At 38.7% G+C, this 22,014-nt stretch overlaps 3 protein-coding genes across 9 annotated transcripts in view; 1 reads left to right on the top strand and 2 right to left on the bottom strand.

The window, feature by feature from the left end:
* LOC106557383 (programmed cell death 1 ligand 1) overlaps positions 1-1,076 on the bottom strand; it is a 56,028-nt gene extending 54,952 nt beyond the window's left edge. Inside the window, exon 1 of one of the 3 annotated variants that reach the window (XM_087721495.1) lies at positions 1,004-1,076. The gene's annotated coding sequence lies outside the window, so the exon portion shown is untranslated. Of the gene's footprint in view, positions 1-325; positions 453-938 lie in introns of those variants that run through there. The other 2 variants (XM_087721494.1, XM_014076616.2) reach the window with 2 other exon arrangements.
* ADPRH (ADP-ribosylarginine hydrolase) lies at positions 293-11,642 on the top strand. Of its 2 annotated transcripts, none has more exons than XM_014076614.2 (4): positions 293-432; positions 3,098-3,443; positions 8,113-8,473; positions 9,694-11,642. In XM_014076614.2, exons 2-4 carry the CDS (start codon positions 3,131-3,133, stop codon positions 10,100-10,102), a joined length of 1,083 nt encoding a protein of 360 aa, XP_013932089.2. In that variant the 5' UTR covers positions 293-432; positions 3,098-3,130; the 3' UTR covers positions 10,103-11,642. The 2 variants fall into 2 exon arrangements, with proteins under 2 accessions (XP_013932089.2, XP_013932088.2); XM_014076613.2 differs by lacking the exon at positions 293-432 and adding an exon at positions 959-1,088.
* The window catches only part of IGSF3 (immunoglobulin superfamily member 3), a 103,019-nt gene continuing 92,626 nt past the window's right edge, over positions 11,622-22,014 (bottom strand). For all 4 annotated transcript variants that reach the window (XM_087721490.1, XM_087721493.1, XM_087721491.1 and 1 more), the window contains 3 exons: positions 21,155-21,562; positions 15,915-16,340; positions 11,622-14,455 (listed from right to left, as the gene is read on the bottom strand). In XM_087721490.1, coding sequence (XP_087577616.1) covers positions 14,205-14,455; positions 15,915-16,340; positions 21,155-21,562 — 1,085 coding nt within the window. In that variant the 3' untranslated portion in view covers positions 11,622-14,204. The remainder of the gene's footprint in view (positions 14,456-15,914; positions 16,341-21,154; positions 21,563-22,014) is intronic.

Raw genomic sequence — 22,014 nt, 5'->3', positions numbered from 1 at the left:
CGTGGAGCATCCTCCTTTCTATCCAGGTCTAAGTAGATCCTTTTGAATGGGATGGCCAATTAAAGTTTTCTCTCAGTGTTTGTGTGTGTGTGTGTGTGTGTGTCCCACCTCAGAGGAATCTGCTTAGGTCTGCTTAGCTGAGGAAAACGGAAGGTTTCCACCAATGCCCCATTCCTGCAACTTTAACTTGGCTTTCGCTTTCTGCCACCCAGAGGACATCCAAACAAAACTTCCCGTGAAGCAAAGCGTTTGATCGAGAGTTACTTCTTTTCCGGCGCTCGCCGGCAAACTCGGTTCCCCAAGACCCGGCTGCAGCTTTTCTTACCGCCACCCGCGGCTTTCGATTAGCCGCCGCCGCGGCTTCTCGCCCCCGTTTTCTTTCGGGTTTCAGACGCACGAATCCGCGATCGCTGTCATTCGCAGATCGTCACTGTAAGTATGGCTGAGTCATCTCTTTAAAATAACCCAAGGGAGGGCCCGGTCGTAACCAAGATTACCGGCCGTGCCCTGTTCCTTCCACTACTTTTCCCGAATGCCCGGTTAGGATAATAGTATTTATAGCCTTGTGCATTCAGAAATCTCCCCCGCAACTGCTGTTAAGTAAACATTGGGCGATAGCCTGAAACAGGCCACTGCCCAAACTCTTGAAGCGTCTTACTTAATGGACCCTAGTCCTTAATAAGCAAGGGGGGGTTACTCGTATCGCAACAAACCGGATCGTGCGGGTTTTTATTAAATAGAATCACGTGTATTCGGAAATATACCACCGCCCCCTTCCTCTTTTTCCTCCTCCTGAGGGGTTTTTAAGGGTTTGCTCTTAGCGATTGTGGCAAAAGACCGCACCCACGGCTAAGGCCGAGAGAACGCGGAAGAGAACGGGATATAAAACCAAGTCGGTGGTTTGCGAAACCCGCTGAGAGCGGAGACGCCCCACTTACCTCCTCGGGAGCTTTTTTTTGCGAAGGAGCGACGGGGGAGGGGAGAGAGGGCGAGCAGGACCCACCTTCTCCAAAAGCAGGACTCGGCTCGGACAAGGCGCTTTGGACAGCGGTTGGCTGCCGTCTCCGTAGGACTGAATTGGGGCTCAGGTATCCGGGGCATTGCTAGCAAAGAATCCGGAGTGGCGAGCAGGGGAAACAGAACGATTTGATTTTTGTTTTTAAAAAAATATTCTTCGGCTTAGCGAAAGCCACAATGTTCTCTAGGGACTTTCGACGAGACTGGGAGAATTGTGCACCTGTCCCCGAAAGTATTGCTCAGTCCTGTAGAGCTGGGTACTGTCCCTTGCCTTGTGGCTTGAGTGACAGGCTAAATGCGATGAGCCTCGAGGTGCCTAGCACAGAAACACTGAGGGGCATCTTTACAATTGAATCGATCTCTCTCCTCCCCCCTCCCCCCTAACAACGCCTTTTCATAAACTTGACAGCTTCACTAATTGAGGGTTCCTTTTTTCGGAGCATTGGTTCCTTAGTTTAGTAGCTTCCGCTGCACGTCTTGTTTAACTTAGTTATGCTGAATTAACCTATCTTCATAGTGTACAAGGGACATAAACTCAGGAAAGGGCTGGGTTGGCATTGCCTCTGCCGCAAGTCTGTGGCTTTTTTAAAGAGAGAACCACCAAAATACTCTGCAGGGTTGTTAATATATACCAATCTTCCTTCCTCCAATGAACATGACATACTAGGATGTCTTACAATACTGGGTATTGCACAGCATTGTTTTGACAGGACAGTATTGTTTTGCAACTTGAATTTCATCATGGATTTGATTTAGAAACACTGACAAGAGTTTGACATATTTGAGATACATACAGAGAACATGTAATATTTGATATATGTTCTCAACACACACAGACACACACACACACACACACACAGACACACACAGACACACACACACACACACATGCAATTCATGTCCGGTTCTAGCTTTTGGATTTGTTTTGTTTTGATTTGCTTGGAGCTGGATGGATAAATGTGTGCCACGCAAACAAAAATGGGGAAAACTGATTGTTAAATGGACCAACTATAATTTTTCATTGGGATAAAATGAACCAGGAACTTACTTCAGTGTTTAGTCAGTGTTAGAACTTCTCATTAATTGGCTAAACTATTTGAAAAGAAGGAACAGGTTTTTTTCCACAATGAAAGTGGCAGGAAGGAGAAGATTTACCTCCAGTGTCAGGCTCTGGAAAGAATTAAAATAAATTCCTTGTTTTAAATGGTCTAATTTGAAAGCTACCTTTTATTTTTTAGTTTTGTTTCATACATGAGAGAGTATGTATTAAACTACCAGTTTATACAATCCCCCCCCCAATTGATTGTGGATAACACCTGCCCTCAGTAACTAAGAATGAGCATTATTTGAGCTCTGCATCTCCTGACCGCAAAATGTTTATATTATTCATTAAAGCAGCCTATACTTTTTTAGGTTTCTGCATGAATTGACTTGTTAAAACAGCCATTTTTTCTTTCTATTTTTTTAATTCATGCAGAACTCTAAGCAAAGCATCTGTATGCTGCTTTAGCTTGATTATATCTTTTGCTTAAGTTCTTAAGCACTTTTTCTAAATCATTTTAAGAGTGGCATGACAAAACCGCGCTCGTCAAAACAGCGGTGATAAAACCGCGTTGCTAAAGCTGCAACATCATCACTGTGCGTCATCACCACCGCGACAACAGCGCGGCGACAGAAGGGCGCTTTAAAACCGCGCGGTGGCAGAAAGCCGATTTAAATTAAGGTAAGGGTTAGGGTTAGGTTTAGGGTTAGGTTTAGGGTTAGGTTTAGGGTTAGGTTTAGGGTTAGGTTTAGGGTTAGGTTTAGGGTTAGGTTAGGCTGAGTGCTTCGGAAGGCGCAGATTTGCCCTCCGCCCTTATGTCAGCGCGGTAAGGTCGCATTTGCTTTAGCGATTCGGACGACGCGGATTAGCACTCACGCTTATGTCTCCGCAGATAAGGGCTTCGCGATATTGTGGTGGAACCCATTTTAAGTGTTTGTCCAAGTAATTATATAAAAAAGATACTGTACACAATAAAACAATTGCAATTGTGTTGTGTAGGTAAATCATAGTGTGTGTTTTAACTTATTTTTATTTCAGATTTTGCTTTTAATCTTATTGTGGCAACACAACATGTGTTCTGGCCTGTTGGAGAACTATGTGGCTGCCATGGTGTTGAGTGCAGCTGGAGATGCCCTGGGCTTTCGTAATGCAAAATGGGAATTTCAACGAAGCGGTGAGAAAATTCACAATGAAGTAGCCAAAATGGGTGGCGTGGACCATCTTAACATACAAGGTTGGAAGGTCAGCGATGACACCATTATGCACTTGGCTACTGCTGAAGCCTTGGCTGCTGCTGGCAAAAACCCAGATTTATCCCACTTGTACAAACTCCTTGCAACAAACTACAGGGATTGCATGGATGACATGACTGGACGATCTCCAGGTACATTTTTAAAATGTTTCCATGGGAATGAGTAAATAACATTTCTCAAATGTCACACTTTACCAGGTGTATTCTGCTTCACTCTTGGAAAAGCTCCATTTACAACACTATTTAATGGCCTTTTTAATGATTTCTATTTGAAGGTAAACCTACTTTTGTGACCTGCACAGCCACTTCTGGCTACAATTGCTGAAAATTATTGTATGCTTTAGTAGCCACAGTTCATACTTAATTTTTTTCAAGTCAGATCTTATTAGAGGGATAGCACCATGTGGTTCCAGATGGTTTGGAATAAACACCCCCACTCTCTCAGGGCATTGGTTATGTTGATTGGAAATGATGGGACTTAATTACTAACCAATCTAGAGAGTAGCAGCATGTAGAAGGTTAGCAGAGATATAAGAATGAAATGAAAATTGTAAAATTGAAGGCTAAGATGAGATTTTTCCAAATATTTACCTCATTACTCAATCTTCCCTCCTACCATAGTTAGCTATTTCTCTTCCCTGCACTATAACTCCTTCTCTTAATCAGGACAAATATCTAAAGGAATGTTAATCTCTCCAGTCTATTCCTAGAACATACCAAAATTTGATTCAAGTATATTGTGGCATTTTCCTTTCCCATCAAATATATTGAAGATCCTTTGATCGGTCCAGAATTCAGTGGTTTTTGTAGTAATGGGAGTCTCTGGGTTTTCTCACGTAAAACCTCTATTGTGAGAGTAGCACTGTTTACCAATTCTGTTTCAGGTGCAATTTCAGGTGTGGTAACTCCCTTGAAAAGCCCAACATGGTATAGAATAACCAATGGACCATCTTTTCCCAGTGTGATTGGAAAGGGGGCAGTTTCTATGTTCATTTGACTATTATAGGAACAGATTTTCTTAGTTGTGATTCCTCCTCCTTTGGAACAGCCTTCTTCCCAGTATGAGATTGTTTCCCACTGATTTTACAGAAAGCAACTAAAAACTGACTATTGGGAATAGAATTGTGATGAGGGGATTACTGTATTACTGGTTAAGTTCCCATGTGTTTAAGAGTACAATAATATATCCTGCTAAGTGACAAATCATGGTTCGTTTGCTATTAATTATTTGATTTCTATAGCCATCTATCTCAGCCAAGTGACTGGGTGAAGAATACAAAATAAATAAATATATTTTAATAATTGCCAGTAAAGCCAAGAAATGGCATCCTTTATACATTTAAGGGCCCAGGCACATAGCTAGGTTTTAAAGCCTATGAAAGGTTAACAGGGGCAGGACCATTTTAATTTTGAAGGAAAAATGTTCCAAAGAGCAGGGGCCATGACTGAGAAGGTACGTAATCTGGTTCCTGTCAGTTGACATTTCTTGGCTGGTGGAATCTGCTCCAATGCCCAACCTGCTAGACCAAATTGGACTGGTAGAAACTGTTAGGAATATAATTCTAACAGTTGAGTTGGCAATATATAAATTATATAGCAATGCTGTACCTGTTTCTTTAAATCATACTGTAAAATGTGATTGGTTGCTGTTTCCTCAATCGGCCAAAAGAGGGAGTCAGAATGACTGTTAGCTCTCTGTTTGTTAGATGCTGGGCTGATCTGATTTGGAAGCTGGCTGTTAGAAAGTGCCATGAGCTATTGTAAGTTTTGCAACTGCTAGCAAACTTTGAGTACCAGACTGTTTGTATGATTATGGACTATGTTATTTGGATTATCCCTTAACTGAAAGACATTGATGACTGACTGTCTTATCCGTGTATGACTTGGACTGTTTGATGGACTCTGATACGTCTATTTCCACAAAAGTAAAAGCCTATTTAAACTGCAGTGTGTCTGTATGCTGGTTTGTGTGTTCTCCAACACAACTCTCACAACGCTTCTCAACGCACTTGCTCTCCCAACGGGGAGCTTACCTAACAGAAACCTTTGGGAAAAGATGGTCCCAATTCCAAGCCATTTAGGGCTTTAAAGAAAGTAAAATAAATGTGTGACACACTATTTATTACCTATGCAGCCACATTCTCTTACCAGTTGAAACTTTCAAATGATCTTCAAGGACAGGCCAATGTAGTTCAGGGATTGCATGAGTGTAGTACAGCACTGCAGTAGTCCAAACATAGAACAATACCCAAGAATCCAGTTTGGCTTCATGCAATGTGTGAACCTAACACTTGCCTTTTGAATTTTACTGAACAGGCATATTTAAATTTATATTTATACATTTATTTAAATTAATATATGCCTTTGATCCAAAGAAGTCTTTTATCAGCTTATAAATGAGAGTTAAAAAAAAACCTTCTAAAAAAAGCAAGGGTTGTAACATGAGAAAATAAAATCAGGAGAAATTGAAATGCAAAAAAATCAAATGCATCAAATGCAATTAATCTGATGTGTTTCTATGTTGTTTAAACCAGGGGTCACCAACCTTTCGAACCTCAGGGATCACTAAATTCATAGTTTTACATCCAGCGGACCACTAATATGATTTTTTTAAAGGATAAATAGTATTTTATGCAATATAAAAATGCAAATAATTTTTCTGTGGACCACCAAAACTTTCTCACGGACCACGGACCACCAGTTAGTGACCACTGGTTTAAATGTTTCTGTTCTGTTCTTGTGTCTCATTAAAATTCAGAACCCAATGACTACTTGGGGGATTCTGGGAATACCTAAAATCTATTAGCTTCAGGTTATGCACCACAGGTATAGTGCTCAGATATGGTGTACTCTGAAAAATATAACTGAGGATGGGTTGTGTGTTAAGTACATATGTATGCCGTGCCATCATTCCCCTGAAAACTTCCAAATTAAGATGAAATACAAAGGACAGTTTTAAATGACTTTTAGAAAAGTCCATGTCCATGGTTTGGGCTTCTTGTAGCTCCTTGTAGAATAGCTTGTAGGTTTTCGGTTCTTGAGAAATTTATACATCTGTAGACTTCCTTATTGTTTTACAAGCCAGAAACTCTGCAAATCATAGGGACTTTCCCTTCTGGACAAGCATAGGGAAATTCCTCCTATTGCCCTGACCTTCAGAAAAGCTTGCAAAGTAACCTTGCTTTGTAAATTCTTGGTAGCTAGGTAGAAACTTTTCTTTGGGATCAGATTACATTAGTGAAGATAATTTATCTAAAGAAGTATTTTGTCAACCTAAAATTGTTTTTTTTTAAATCATAGATGACTATATGTCAATAAATTAACTCACATTCTCCTTTACAAAAATACATCGTACATACCTCTTGGCTCTTAAAGGGTTATAGAACTGGCAGTGGTTACATAGATAGTGAGTCTGATTCTCTATTTAATAGAATCAACTACATTAAAATGCCTTCAGATAACGCCTGTCCAGACTTTGTTTAAACATATTCAGTTTTGTGAAGCCTATCACCTCTCTGAGTAATTAGTTCCACTGTTAAAACAGTTCTCTAATTCTTATGCATTTCTGTGACTTACATCATTCTCTGTTCTATTCTGTACAATGATAGGAAACAACTCTTGGTTTAGTTCTGTGCGAACCACACTGTCTTATGATTTTGAAAACCGGAAGATGTCTACTGTAGATCCCTAAGCTCCAACCGCCCAAGTACTACATTCTGCTTCCATCATTGCTAACCAAAGTCTGTGAGAAGTCCAAAAACACTCACCCATGCAGATTTTTAGCAATTGATATTGGGAGATTGATTGCTTCTGTTCCCAAAAGATACTTTGGACTTCTCTCTAGTTCCTTGCTGGATTTCTTAAAGATATTTTCATTATGTGGAACCTAAAAACATATTCATGAAAAATACACAAAGAAAGAAGTTGTCAAATAATCCTTTCTTCCATTTCTCTTTCTCTCCCCCCCCCCTCTTCTGCAATTAGAATGTGTAACAATTCTCTCAATTTTCATGTAAACTAAAAGGGATTGCAGATGTTTGGAAAAAAAATGAAATCTTTTCTTCCAGGTGTAATATATGCATACTTTGGTATAAATTTAAAGGGTTTTCCACTCATATATATTCTGATTTATATACTGCATATTCTTTATTCTGTATGTAATCAGAATTAAGTCCCACAACTTTCAGTTGGGACCTAATTCCATATAAGTGTACATCTAATTACATACTCAGATTGTTTATTATGTTAATTATGCTTTTTGTAATTATTACATTATCTGCTTCTTCAATTTACTTGCTTTACCAATATTGTCAAGGCTGTTCAGATTTATGAACAGCATTAACAATTTTCAGTTTCACAGTGGTAAAACAGGCTTTTATACAAGAGTGGGTTTGTATTGAAATGGATTGCTAGTTTTGATTTCCTTTTTGCATACAGTTTTCTATGATAGTTCAATAGTATCACTTTCACTAATTGCTACTTTTGTAAACTAGGCTTCTCTATTCTGGGTTCTTAAAATGTATTAGAAATGCCGCCACATCTTCAGACAATATTGGCTAGGTTGATTAAGGATAATGGGCCTTATTAGAAAACATATTTAGAAACACTCAGAGGGTTATTTTACATTGTGCAAGAAGACAGACACAGCAAAAGTTTATTTGGGGAGATTTTTCTGATAAGTCATTTGGAGTTATGTTTTTTTGGAAAAGTTTGGCCTAACCTCTATTTCTAGTGTTTAATTTTATTGTTTTTGCTGCCTGCTTAATGAACATGTTCTGATACAATGTTCCATCTTTTACAGGTGGTACTTGCATGTATTATGCTATGAATTTGGATCCAGATGACCCAGATAGCTGGATACCTAGTTTCTGTGAAAATGGAGGAGGGTGTGGAGCTGCCATGAGATCAATGTGCATTGGACTAAGATTTTGTCATCCAGAAGACCTGGAAACATTAATTGCAGTCAGTATTGAGAGTGGACGAATGACTCACCATCATCCAACTGGTTATCTTGGATCCCTTGCATCTGCTCTTTTTACTTCTTATGCTGTGAATCAAAAACCAATAAAGGAATGGGGAAAAGGTCTAATGGAAGTGATCCCTAAAGCAAAGGCCTATATCAAGAAGTCCGGCTGCTTTGTAGAGAAAAATTTGGAGCATTGGTAAGCATGGGTATTTGTGATGTTAATAGTTGAAAGTCGTAAGCATATCTGATATTTTTGTGACTGTATAGTGCTGAGCAAGCATTGAATGTATTCTATCCAGACAACCCACATAGATAATTTGGAACAAAAGAATAATCTATGAGTGGTCTTCCCATTTGAGCTCTCAACTGGAGAACACAAGAGAGTTCCAGAATGGAGGGGAAAAGGTAAACAAATAACAGAATAAGATTTGGAAGAGACCTTGGAGGTCTTCTAGTTTAACTCCCTGGTCAAGCAGGAAACCCTGTATCATTTCAGACAAATGCTTGTCCAATTTCTTTTTAAAAACCTCCAGTGTTGGAGCATCCTCAACTTCTGAAGGCCATTCCACTGATGATTCTAAAATAGTTCCTGCGGATTTAGAATAATCCACTAATTGTTGCCGACAATAGGGGTCAGTGCTCATCTCCGTTTCAAGGCCATTGAGTCCACCTGTCTGAAGACTGTCATGTGGCCAGCATGATGTCACAAAGTGCTCTTACTTTCCCACATTTGGATTGAATCAAATGTTTCATCCCTGACCCTTGCATCTTAATTGCTGGACCAGCACATCATGCTCTGTCAAGAAATTTCTCCCTAGTTCTAGGTTGTTTCTCTCCTTGATTAGTTTCCATTCATTGCTTCTTGTTCCATCTTCAGCTGCTTTGGAGAATAGGTTGATCCCTTCTTCTTTATAGCTGACCCTTAGAGATTGTAAGACTGCTATAATGTCACCCTTAGTCCTTTTAATTAAACTAGCCATACCTAATTCCTGCAACCATTCTTTCTGTTTTAGCTTTCAGTCCCCAAATCATCTTTGTTGTTGTTCTCTGCACTTTCTAGAGGCTCAATATCTTTTTTATATTGTGGAGACCAAAATTGCATGCAATATGTATTGTATAGATAATAGGTAATGGGCAATGCCAAGTTTTGTTGCTTTCAATGCTGATCTGCATATCTTTCTAGGCACTATTTGATAACTTATGCCTCAATCCTCCTAATTATATTGGGTCCATTTATATATTTTATACGTCTAAAGCAACATCTTTTCACTGAATTTTTGTTACATTGGACTTCAATGTTCCTCCATAATCTTCCAGCTATCAAGTGGGGAGGGTGGAGTGGTTAGAGTTTTAATACAAATTTGTTAAATTACATATATCTAGCTTATCAATAGAAACTTTGCATTTCTATTTCAGGAACTACTTTGAAAGCCAGTGGAAGAAATACCTGAAAATCAGAGGCATCTCAGACGGGATCTCTCCTCCTTCCTTCCCTAAAGAATTTGGTGTGAAAGAGAGAGACGAATTCTACACTTCCTTGAGTTTCTCTGGGTGGGGAGGTAGTAGTGGCCATGATGCACCCATGATTGCCTATGATGCCATCTTGGGCTCTGAGAACTGGACTGAATTAGCTCTGCGGAGTTTCTTTCATGGTGGGGATAGTGACTCTACTGCAGTGATTGCTGCATGCTGGTGGGGGGCAATGTATGGCTTCAAAGGGGTTAGTGAAAAAAACTATAAAAATATTGAATACAAAGACAGACTGGAAAAAGTGGCTAAGGAACTATATCATCTCAGCTTGCCTACCCAAAAGTCCTACTGCTAGAGGTGAAGCAATTGTTAAAATTCGGCAAAATATTTACCTGTGAACTTATAAAAGAATGCGAATAGTGAATACATCTAGATTGTGATTTAAGTTATTCAGTAAATATTACTGAAAAATCTATCATCTATACTTTAAAAAACTTGAAGAATGTATTTGAGGATAATGTAACATTTAGCTGGAAAAGTAAAGGGGAAAAGATACCTCTCATTATATTTGTAAAATTGGTTGGGACCTCTAATCTTTTGTGTTTTGTTTGTATTTAGGAATGTAGCAGAAGAATCTGAAACAAGACTTTTTGACACATGCATTGGGCTTTCTAGGAAGTGTGTAGGCAGATAAACATTGTCCCTGCTCCAATTTTACTTTTTGGATTGTAGTTTTAGATGATCAGGGAGAGCCATTAGTCCTCTAGCTGCAACTGAGCTGTTGTCATCCATCATTTCAAATTGCTGCCATAAATATAAGCAATTCAAGTCCTGCCTTAGCCATGAAAGCCAGCTGGGTGTCTATGGTCCAGGCACTGTCTCAGACCAACTCACCTCCTAGGGTGGTCATTGTGGGGAAAATAGGAGGGTGGGGTGTTGGATGCATTGACTGCCTTGAGTTATTTGTATTCATAATGTATTTATGTAAAAAATAATAAAGGCGGGATATGCATACATACGTACACATTCACTCTGTGTACTTTTGACTGACATCTTTGCAAGCAGTGAAATACACCTTGGCCTCAGGAGTTATAACATTAAGTTTTGCTTAGCATTTTGCAAACTTTGTTCATTCAAACCAAATAGAGTTCTGAACTAGTTGTATTGAAGATGTCTGGCTCATAGATTATTTATTTGTATCCTGCCTTTATTATTTTTACGAATAACTTAAGACAGTGAACTTATCTAACACTTCCTTCTCCTATTTCCCCCCAAACATACACCCTATGAGGTGAGCTGGGCTGAGAGACAATGACTGGCTCAATGACCATTCAGCATGGTAAAAGTGGGATTTGAACTCATGTCTCATCGTTTCTAGCCTGGTGCTTTAATTACTAGAACAAACTGCTCTCAGACTAAAAAAAGTCTTTGTGTTTTAAGGACAATCTCTTAAGGAAGAACAAATGATAAACAATTGCTATGCATAGAGATATTTTGCATAACTCCAATAATATACTGCCATATTAGCTTAGATTCCCATTCCTTCCTCAGAATTGTTGAATCTTTAAGGAAAAGCAGATCTTCCGTTTGCCATTATAGCTAAGCTCCAGCAAAGTTATATTTTTATAATCTTAGCTTTCAGGATGAAAGGGGAACAGACCAGTGAAATCCATTCTTCTGTACAAATGAGTCACTATAGACATTTGTTCAATGCTCATGTTGTGTGTCCATGCCAGTGATGCCAAGCCATGGTAAGAGCAAAAACATTGTGGCTTGCTGTGGTTGAACACCCAACTTGACATAAACAGCACATTGATAGCTGGTATAAAATTTTTGTTAACAGTTCAAAACCATTATTAACACAGGACAATAAATCACCATTTTAACACAGTTTACTACAGCTTGCATGTGTGTTGTATAAAACATTTAGTGCAACATGGTACAAAGTTTCTCTTTAATAATAATAATAAAAAACACATTTTCTCACATCATGCAAAGGTAGCTTGTTCCTTTTCTCTGGGTAGAGAAAGAGTGGTCCAAAAAGCTTTGTGAAAGCTTTTTGCAGGCGGTGTCCATGTTTTAAAAAGAAAGCCCATTCTGAACTGGTAATCAGTTTGGCAGCACAATGGACAAGTCATTTGCAAGTGATCCTTGGTGCTGCTTGTGGGACAATTCTTCCACTATTTAAGAGGCTTTATGACATCCAAATACTTTCCCAAGAGTCCACAGTCCACAGATTGGAGAGTTAGCCACTGGATGTCGCTGTGGGATAACTTTCCATAAGCAGGCGTGCAGAGAAGGATTGCTGGTAGGGAAGCATTAATGCTACTAGGTCAGTTGAAAATATTTCTGATGCAAAGATAAGAAACAATGTTGTTTAGGGCACGGATTGTCCCACTCCCTCCTTTCCTTTTTAAGACCTTAACTCAATTACCGCTCCTGCCCTCCAGCAGTATATGTACAAGATGTTTTACATCAACAGAACTGTAGAGAGAAGCTAGGAACTTTTGAGTGCGTCTGTGTGTAGGTGTCTCATTTTCTTTTTAAATCCCCTCTGTTCTGAATTGACAGTATAGGCAGGCAGACTAAAATATTTTTTTTCAAATTGCACATTATATAAGATTAAGGTTTTGCAGAGGCAGATTTGGTTCTGGGAACTTTCTGGGTGCTTTATTAGAATGTTGCAAGGATGGGAAACTCTTTTAAAAACCTCAGAGCTTAGATCAATATTTCCCCCCTTAAGAACAACCTGCCTCAACCTAAGGTCCTTTAGATGTGTTTTATTACAAATCTGTTATTTCTAGCCAGCATAACCAAAGGCCCTGCTGGCTGGGAATTATGCAAAGTGTAGTCTCCACCCATCTCGGAGATTGAGAAAGTCTGCTCGAATTTAGTATAACGGGCATTTCTTTCTCTTGACATAAGGAAAACCTTTGCCTTGGTGTTAAAGCACCATTCATCACTTTGTTATTCCCACAAATTGCTTTAATAAGGACAAATTAGAAAAACTATTAGTTTTCACTCTTCAGGAAGGAAAAAAAACCTGCTGTATTGCTATCTTCTTACCACTGATCAACCACCTTCATGTCAAGGCAGCATAACATGCTGGCATATATCGCTGACACTATGAATCATACAGATCCACCTCTTTTATGAAAATTAGCAACCAGCTGTGCCAGGAAGACTTTTAGGAAGACAGTAAACACACTTTTCTTTTAAGTTTTAAAATTTCCCTGTCTCTGCAGCTAGAATCAGGGCACAAGAGATCTGGTCTGTCATGTATAACAAGCATTTTCCTGGACATGGAAAGCGCTCTTGACTTGAAGTAGGGATTCCACCTGAACTGAACCAAGGTCTCTTAATGCTGTGCCTTTCATAGAAAGAACAACAGTTCTTAGCCCAGCATATTTTCACTTACTGTGATTTATGCAAGGCTGGTGGAATGAAGATGAGGGTTAGTATACCTGAAGAAATAAAGCTGAAATAACAAAGCAGCATATACATATATGGGAGGAAAGGAAGAACATTCATACCCCTTCTTGCCTGATATAAGCTGCTTTGTGTAGACAGTGCAGCTGGATATAACATTTGTAAGAAACAGAAATTGGTCAGTATGTCAGCCCTTTCTCTGCTCTGTTTCAACATTCCACAGTTATTACAGTGCCAGGCCACACAAGGAGGCAGTTACTTCTGCACTGCTTCCTAAACTTTGGTCAAGATTAGGATCTATTTTTTTTCCCTGCTGCAATTTCTAAGTGTGATAGTGGAGCATATTTAAACCAGGGCCTTTTTGGTCATTAGAATTAGACAGGCAATTCTATGTGGGGAAATCAAAGTTTTCCTTTGATGGATTGTAATTTCTTTTTGAAGCTAAAAACAAAGCCCCTCCCCCATATGCATTTTCAGTCCTGAAGTAATAGGAAACATCCAGACCTAGATGGCAGAAACAATGCTGCTTAATATGTAGTATGGAGTGATCCTAAGTTCATTTCTCAAAAGCAATATGCCATTTCTCTGGTCCACTCCAAGGACATGTAGCTGCTGAAACAAGCCCATTTGATAAAACAAGCTTACTCAAAATAAAGTGCCCCACTTTGGCACAACCAGAGCCCAACTTAATCAATACATTCTGGAGTCTGTCCTCTGCATAATACAAGAATACATATTTGAGCAACAGAATTACAGCCCAGAAGACAAATGATGACACTGGATGAAAAGGAAAACAGTATGAAAAGTCATTATATACAGCGAACAAATGGACATTCTATCCCCCTTAGCAATTGGCTGGTTCTTCACAGGCATTCTGGGGTGTTCAGGCTCCTTTAGCCCCAAAGGTGATAGGACAGTGTAGCAGAGGTAAGCTGGTATCCAAAAGTTCAGATGGTGAATAAAAATACAACAAAATAGACCTCCTTTGGGTTTCAGATGCAGCTTTACCTCTTTTAGAGCTCTGCCATTTAATCAATAGTTCCTGGATGAATGCTGAGAACAGGAGGCTCCAGACACGTGGGGGAATAGTTTAGGTGTGGCTCTTTGATCCATAACAAAGGGACTCCATTCTTTCCTTCTGAATTCTTGCTGGAATTTCGGCTTTTGAATCGCACCAGCAGAATGGTGATGATGAGAATGCCAAAAATGGGAAAGGGATAAAAAAACACGAAGTAGAACAGGGAATCATTGTTGCAGATAACAGACTGCAGAGAGGAACCTAAAAAAGAGTGAAAAGGTAGTAATAAACTTTCAAATCAATACATTTCTTTTTTCTGTATATACTAAACATCTGTGAGTCTATGCCTGTGTGTGCCTGCATCTGTGTTTGTTAAGTCAATCTTGATGTTCTGGCAATTATATGGACAAACTCCAGTTTTAATATCCACACAATTTTCTTGGCAACATCTGCAGAAGAAATCTATTGTGGCCTTCTTAATATGAGAGACAATGATTGGCCCAAAGTCACCCAACTGGTTCTGTGCCAAAGGCAGGACTAGAACTGGAATCTTTCTGCACCTAGTCCAGAGCCTTCACCGCTAGACCAAACCTCCCCTTATAAACAACTATTAAGAAGCAATATACCAAGTTAGGATAAAATCAGTCCTGTGTGAATTCTTTTAACCAAAATGTTTTCTTTACTACAATATTCAAATTTAGCAACTGTATTTCTCAGTTACTAAAAATGAATATAAATTGCCTTATGTACAGGTCATGGATTGGCAATCCAAGGGAAATTAATTTTTAGAACTTTGATTCCTTTTGATCTCTGAGCCATAATCTTTCTTTTTTGATAAAATACCATACCTTTAATTTTAAGAAAAATATATATCAGAGACTGTGGAGAATAAGGATAGTATAGTGAACTGGGACCTGAGATATACAGATTCAACTACACCTCTACTAATGGAAACTCACTAGCTGATTTTAAATCAGTGATTTTCTTACTCAATTGATTTAATGAAGGAAGCTTTCCATGGAAGCTGCCCTGAGCTCCTTAGTAAGGCAGTTAATACATATGTACAGTTATTTTTTCATGCCAAACAAATTAAGTTTGATGGCAAAACAAAAGTTTGGTCTTAATTAATGCTTTTGGCATTCTGTACATAGTCCTGGATCTTAAGTTGCATAGCTCTGCATTACAACGGGGAAACTTCTAAGTTAGCAAATGCTCAATTTGCATGACATTTTGATGTAGAAAAGTAACTATTCCCATTAATATGCAACAGGTATAACGATGCTAGAAACCTGTAGTGCCAGAGATCGTTCTGCAGTACTCCTGCAGTGCTAATTTTCTTCAATTTGTTTCAGAAAAAATCTAAAACGCATTTAGATTACCCAGAGTGACATAGTTTTGAATATTTTGTAATTTGCTCATACATTACACCCAGCATAACTTGTAACTTCCACCCATATTTTTAGGATATATCATTTAGTTATTTTTTAGTTATTTTTCTTAATTGCTTATTCTGCATGGCATACATTACTTGTAATCAACATTGAAAAAATGGGCAGACTTTACTGGGTTGGAAATAACTGATACACAATCGTTGTTTTCATTAACTAATATTCTGAAAACATTTTATTTAATATAGATCCTTCAAAATATTCTCAAGCTATGTTCTTACTGAATTTTTACAAGCCCCATTCCTATCCATTAAATACCTGAATCATCTTACCTGTATCTTGCACATAAACAGTTATAAGACCAGAATCTTCTTCTGTAAGTTTGTACCATACTCCCTTGGGATCAGGTAGCCACTCTTCCACATGGCATGAGTAATTGCCAGCATCAGAAGTAGCTGCCTGCAACACAGTCAGTCGATAGAACATGGCTGAAAGTCTTTGAAAACGTAGTCTCCCTTCCCAAGGGCTGGCCTCTCGGCTGAAGACGAAATCCTGGCCCACTCTTAACAAGGCCTCTTTATCTTCTTCATTCTTGTGACCAGTTTGTCCACTTCGGTCTTTATTCTTCATGATGAACCATGTCACAGCAAAACGGGAATCCTGGCTGGTAGGTGACAAAATGTTGCAATCCAAATGGAAATGGTCCTGTTCCGGCACTGTGAGGTTGGCTATTGTTGCATCCACTTGCAGTGAGGCATCTGAAAATATTGAAGATATATAAAGGCCAATTAGTTTCTCTAATTGTACAGAACATGAGCCAATGCTGAAAAGGAAAATTTGGAATTTTTTGATTGAATGGCCCTCCCTTCAGAATACATTTTACCTGAAATGAGACACAGAATTTAGGTTGGCCTGCAAAGACATGTTCCTCTTCTTGGCATAGAAACCAGGAGATCAAAAAATGCATGGTAAAGAACAAGCTGCAAGGGTGTACTGCCAACTTTCAGATAATCAAGGAAGAGAGTGTTAAGAAAACAAGTGCTGGACAATGGAATGTGCCCATGAGGCAAATATGACAAAGAAGAACATATTCAGGCTTTTTAAAATGTCCTGACTGGAATAAGATTACTCAAAGACTGGAATGGAAGATTTCTGGTAACATTTAATGAGGCAAAGAATTCCACAATATCCTTTCATAAATTTTCTTTTTCACCCTTATCTAATTATATAAGAGGAAGCCATAAAGAGAAACAATTACCTTATTTTTCAGAGTATAAAACGCACCGGAGTATAAGAGGCACCAAGGTTTTGAAGAGGCAAAAAAAAAAAAAAAAAAAGGTAGGTAGGTAGGTAGAGGGATAGAGAGGGAGAGAAAGAGAGAGAAATATAGTAGGTAGGGAGGGAGAGCGAGAGAGTGTGTAGATAGGTAGAGGGATAGAAAGAGATAAATAGAGATAAATACAATGGATTGATAGGGAGAGGGAGTAGGTAGGTTAGTAGGTAGAGGGATAAAGAGAGAGAAGTAGAGAGAGAGAGAGAAATACAGTAGATAGGTAGGGAGAGAGTAGGTAGGTAGGTAGGTATGTAGATAGATAGAGGGGGAGAGAGAGAGAAATGCAGTAGATAGGTAGGGAGAGAGAGAGAGAGTAGGTAGATAGAGGGAGAGAGAGAGAAATACCATAGGTAGCAGTTAGACTTATATACCGCTTCATAGGGCTTTCAGCCCTTTCTAAGCGGTTTACAGAGTCAGCATATTGCCCCCAACAACAATCCGGGAGAGAGAGTAGGTACATAGATAGATGTTTCCAGGTGTATTTATCCATGTGCTGGAGAAGGAAATCGCTGACAATCTGCAGCACCTAAGACTTTGTTTCTGCTGGCACAGCACTTGATGAATATACTTCTCATCAATCAGTTAAAGAGATTTCCGAAAGAAAAAAAGTTTTTGCACTCTGCAAATCTCCCCAAAATGTTTTTCATGGAAACAGACTCGTTTTTTTCCAAAAAAAGAGGCACGAATAGCCTTGAGGGAGGGGGCTTGCAGAGTGCTCCTGGGAGGATGGCCCCCGCAAAAACGAGAAAATAATGGCCCGTTTTTTTTTTTTTTTTTGCGAAAATGGGTCCATTTTTTGTCAAAAAAATTACAGGCATAGCCTTATGGAGCTTATAGAGTGCTCGTGGAGACTGAGCTCCCTCTCATTTCTGCCCTCCCCAGCCCCTAGGAGCTCTCTGAAAGCCTCCATAAGGCTATGCACGGCCATTTTGGTGAAGGGCGCGGGGCTTTGGGAGCCAAAAAATGCTGTATTCGATGTATAAGATACACCCAGATTTTCAGCCTCTTTTTTGGGGAAAAAAAGAGGTGCATCTTATACTCCGAAAAATACGGTATGTGACATAAAAGAAAATTTTAGAGCTAGAATTACCAGCAAATGATGATAATGTACAACAAAAGAATGAAAATGATTTCTGGTATTATTGATTTCCAAAGAAAAAGTACAAAATTGAGAATGCAGTTTGGAATTTCAAGCTGATACTTATCCATTCTCAGGATGCTTATTAGAGAACAAGCACGGTAGTTATTGAAATATTGGGAAGGCGGCAACACTTACAGAACTAAATTAATAGAACTAAGTTCAAGAAGACCATTTAGATTATGGGTGTTAAACTCGATCACGTCATGTGACATATCGTGATGATTTTTGCCCTTGCAGAGATGGGGTGGGTGTGGCCTGTGCATAACGCATACGGCCTATGGGTCGCCAATTTGACAGTTTTCCACAAGTTTTTAAACTCACTAGCAGAATCTAGATTCTACATTCTGCTAGTGAGTTAAAAAACTTGCTGAAATTTTAAAGTCCTAAAACAATGCCCCCCTCCCCCTTCTATTTATATATAGCTCAGGAGAAGTCATAAGGTTTCTGCCTTAGATTACTCTCCTTCATATCGCTGGATGCTGCTAAGAGGCCATCTGAAAACATTTTGCCCAAAAAGAAAATCCAAAAGCTTAACTCTAATGTGTGCAGCATCACAATGATTATAGCCTGGAGGCATTTTTACTCTAGAGACCCATATATTTTCCTTCTCCATCCTGAACAGTTGGGGAAAAAAATTCTTTAGCAAGAATGTCAAATATTTTCACATTCTCTTAAGAGCTGGCAAGTTTTTCAGAGTGCAAATCCTCATCAACAAGAACTGTAGCTCTTTTCTTATTCAGTCTGCTGATATTTAGAAACTATATTATAAACATTTCATAGGCATAAATCTTGAGGAATCACAGAAGGTCTATGTAAAATTTGTTAAGAGCAAATACACTGATTTGAGTGGCATATTCCACAGACAAAATTTCACACTTCCATTTTTTAATATAAATCACAAGCATTGAAATATAAAGTATTAATTTAGAGTGTAAAAGTTATCCATTTATTATCTATTAAATTTTTCTTTTGTGCTTTCATTTTGTGTAATATAAAAAGATTCCATCATAGAAAATAGAAGTTCAGTTAAACTTTCCATTTGAAATCAATCATTTAATTTTGGGGGCTGCCTTGTCTCCTTGCTTTATACGCAAGACTAAGATCTTTTAATAATTTGTCAGCTTCAAATCCATACACACAAGGGAAGAGAAATTTCATATGCATTTTTAAATGGAAAAGACTGTTGCAACTTTACCCAAAGTCCATTTAAATATAGTAATACTGGATATTATTTTTCAAACTACATTTCATACTCTTAGTAAGGCTCAAGGGCCAGGATTAAGATTGGGCAGCTATTCAGATACAAGGCAGAAATCATCTACCATAAATGCAACCAGGGTTGCGTGTTGAGTCCCTTACTCTATACTCTTTATGTACATGACTGTATTTCCACTCACACTAGTAATACTATTACTAAATGTGCAGATGATATAACAGTGATGAGACTAATCTCGGGGGTGGGGGATGAGTCTGCCTATTGAGATGAAATGGAGTGGAGACAATAACTTGGTCCTTAACACCAATAAGACCAAGAAGCTTATAGTGGACTACAGAAGGAATAGACCAGACACCTAGCCCTTGCTTATCAATGGAGACTGAGTGGAGCAAGTGGCCAGTTTTAAGTTTCTGGGTGTTATCATAAAAGAGGACCTGATCTGGGGCACTCACATTGCAGCACTGTTCAAAAGGGCCCAGCAAAGATTATACTACTTGAGACTTCTCAGGAAACAACAAATGAATGAAAAACTGCTGATGACCTTCTATCGCTGCACCATAGAGAATATTTTAACTTATTGCATCTGAGTGTATGGTTTGCCAATTGCACAGTGGCAGATAGGACAGCACTCCAGAGGGTTAAGGTCATTGCCCAGAGGATCACTGGTTGCCTTCTCCCCTCTTTGGAGTAGCTTTATAGCTCCCATTGCCTTAAGAAAGTTAAAAACATTTTTAAAGATCCATTTTATCCGGGGCACCCTTTTTTCTGAACTATTATCATCTGGCAGACGGTACAGGATAATAAAAACAAGGACAAATAGGCTGAAAAACAGCTTCTATTCCAGGGCAGTAGCCATATTGGATTCTATTGTATAGTGCAATATTGGGTTTTTAATTTCAATTATATAGAAAGTAAAGGACGTATGTTTGTGTTTTTATTTTTATAATTATAATGTACACTGAAGACGGCATTTAATTTTGTTGTACCATGTGCAATGACAATAAACTAAACTAAACTGTACCGTTCAGCAATTCCTTAAAGTTCATGACAGCTGTCCAAGTTAAGGCAACATTAAATTGGTAGTGACACAGAGTTCTTTCTGTTTTATATCTTTAAGTATGAGGATAGAAAATTTGGGACAAAAGTTTAAAATTTTGAACATCGTATTTTTCTTTGCTTTTCTCTTCTTAAAGTTTCATTTTTTTCCCCTAGATACAGAGGTGGAAGATGAATCCAAGCATGATGGAATTTCTTTTCATCCAACAATATTATCTTCAGTGTTATCATTCTGTGGCTTGGCCCTATTCTTTAGAGCAGCGGTCCCCAACCTTTCCATCTTGATGGCCCGGGGGGATGGTGGTTTCATGTGTGAAGCCTTCCCCCCCTCTAAAGAAGAGAAATGCATAAAAGCGTAATAGTTTTTGGAGTTTTTCTTCACGTTATGTTGGGAAAAACCTAGCCTGACAGGCAGGAGAGAACAAGTGAGGACCTAGTCTAGATTCACTGCGCTACCATAAAAGGGACAGAACCAAACCTCCCTGAATTCCTTGGAGCTTTATCTAATTGTTCCCAAGGGAAAGCTGTTGGACTGGAAAGATTCCTCTATTATGGGTAGAACATAATAAGGATGTTAGTTTGAACTCTGCAGGTGTTTGGCTTGGTTGCTTGTGCCTGACACATTATTAACTAGCTAAAATCAGTGACTGATAATTTAGTATTATAGCAAAGGGATATAAGTCAACTGGTCAATCTATGTGCTGACTAAAATCCATGTAAGTTAATTCAGGGCAACCAGACAGTTCATAGAATAATTTGCAGTGAGCAGAAATTAAGCTGCTTTCTCCATCTGTGAAGCAACTCTCCAAATAAACAAATACTTTACCTGGCTTCTTCACCAAAACTGTTGTTAGCCCAGACAGATCTTCTGCCCTTTTGTACCAGGTATTCGTAGGATTCAGCAGCCACTCTTCCACTCGACAATCATAGGTCCCGCTGTCCTGCATTGTCATGTTCTGGATAGTAAGAAGATATAGACCTGGCAAAGGACTTTCCAGGTGCAGCCTGCTCTTCAAACCATTTAGAGTTGCTAACTCTCCATATAAAAGAGTGGCCTGCCTTGTCAGCTTTACAACTGCTTCTTTCTCTGGCTCACCAGATTTCCACACATACCATTCCACAGATAACTGGGAAGCTTGACTGCTCCGGTTAGTGACTAGACACTCTAGTGTTACCCATTCATTTTCTAAAATGGTTAGGTTCTTTTGGCTCTTGTTGACTTCCAACAGATTATCTAGGAAAATACAAGAAAATAATTATTAACTGAAAAAGACCAGCCCAAACCTTAGTTACAATTCTACAGATTCAACTTTGCTGTGATGGTTTTTATGTATTATCTGTAACCACAGGTAATATAGAAAGTCTACATACCCCTGTTAAAATGCCCATTTTTTTGAAATGTCATCGTCAGACCAAGATAGATCACTTCAGAATTCTTTCAAACTTTAATAGAACACGTAAGCTGTACAATTCAATTGAAAAACAAACCGAAACCTTTTAAAGGGAAGAAAGTAACAATAAAAATGTACAATAACATGGTTGCATAAAGATGCACACTCTTAAACTAATACTTCGTTAAAACATAGGACATACGTGAATCATAGGCGTAGAAGCCTATGAGCACAGCACATCTTGCTTTGGGAATCTCTGCTCACTCTTCCTTACAAAAGCATTCCAAATCTATCG

Source organism: Thamnophis sirtalis, unplaced genomic scaffold (assembly GCF_051295495.1).
Source record: "Thamnophis sirtalis isolate CommonGarterSnake01/CBP01778 unplaced genomic scaffold, rThaSir2_p1.2 scaffold_8, whole genome shotgun sequence".
In the NCBI taxonomy this organism is placed as follows: domain Eukaryota; kingdom Metazoa; phylum Chordata; class Lepidosauria; order Squamata; family Natricidae; genus Thamnophis; species Thamnophis sirtalis.
This window is presented reverse-complemented; position numbering and strand designations above follow the sequence as displayed.

Excerpts from the sequence above, each read along its gene's own strand:
- ADPRH (XM_014076614.2), top strand. The coding sequence starts at position 3,131 with ATGTGTTCTGGCCTGTTGGAGAACTATGTGGCTGCCATGGTGTTGAGT. Across the intron at positions 3,444-8,112 it reads CATGACTGGACGATCTCCAG|GTGGTACTTGCATGTATTAT; the intron begins GTACATTTTTAA and ends CATCTTTTACAG. Across the intron at positions 8,474-9,693 it reads GAGAAAAATTTGGAGCATTG|GAACTACTTTGAAAGCCAGT; the intron begins GTAAGCATGGGT and ends TTTCTATTTCAG.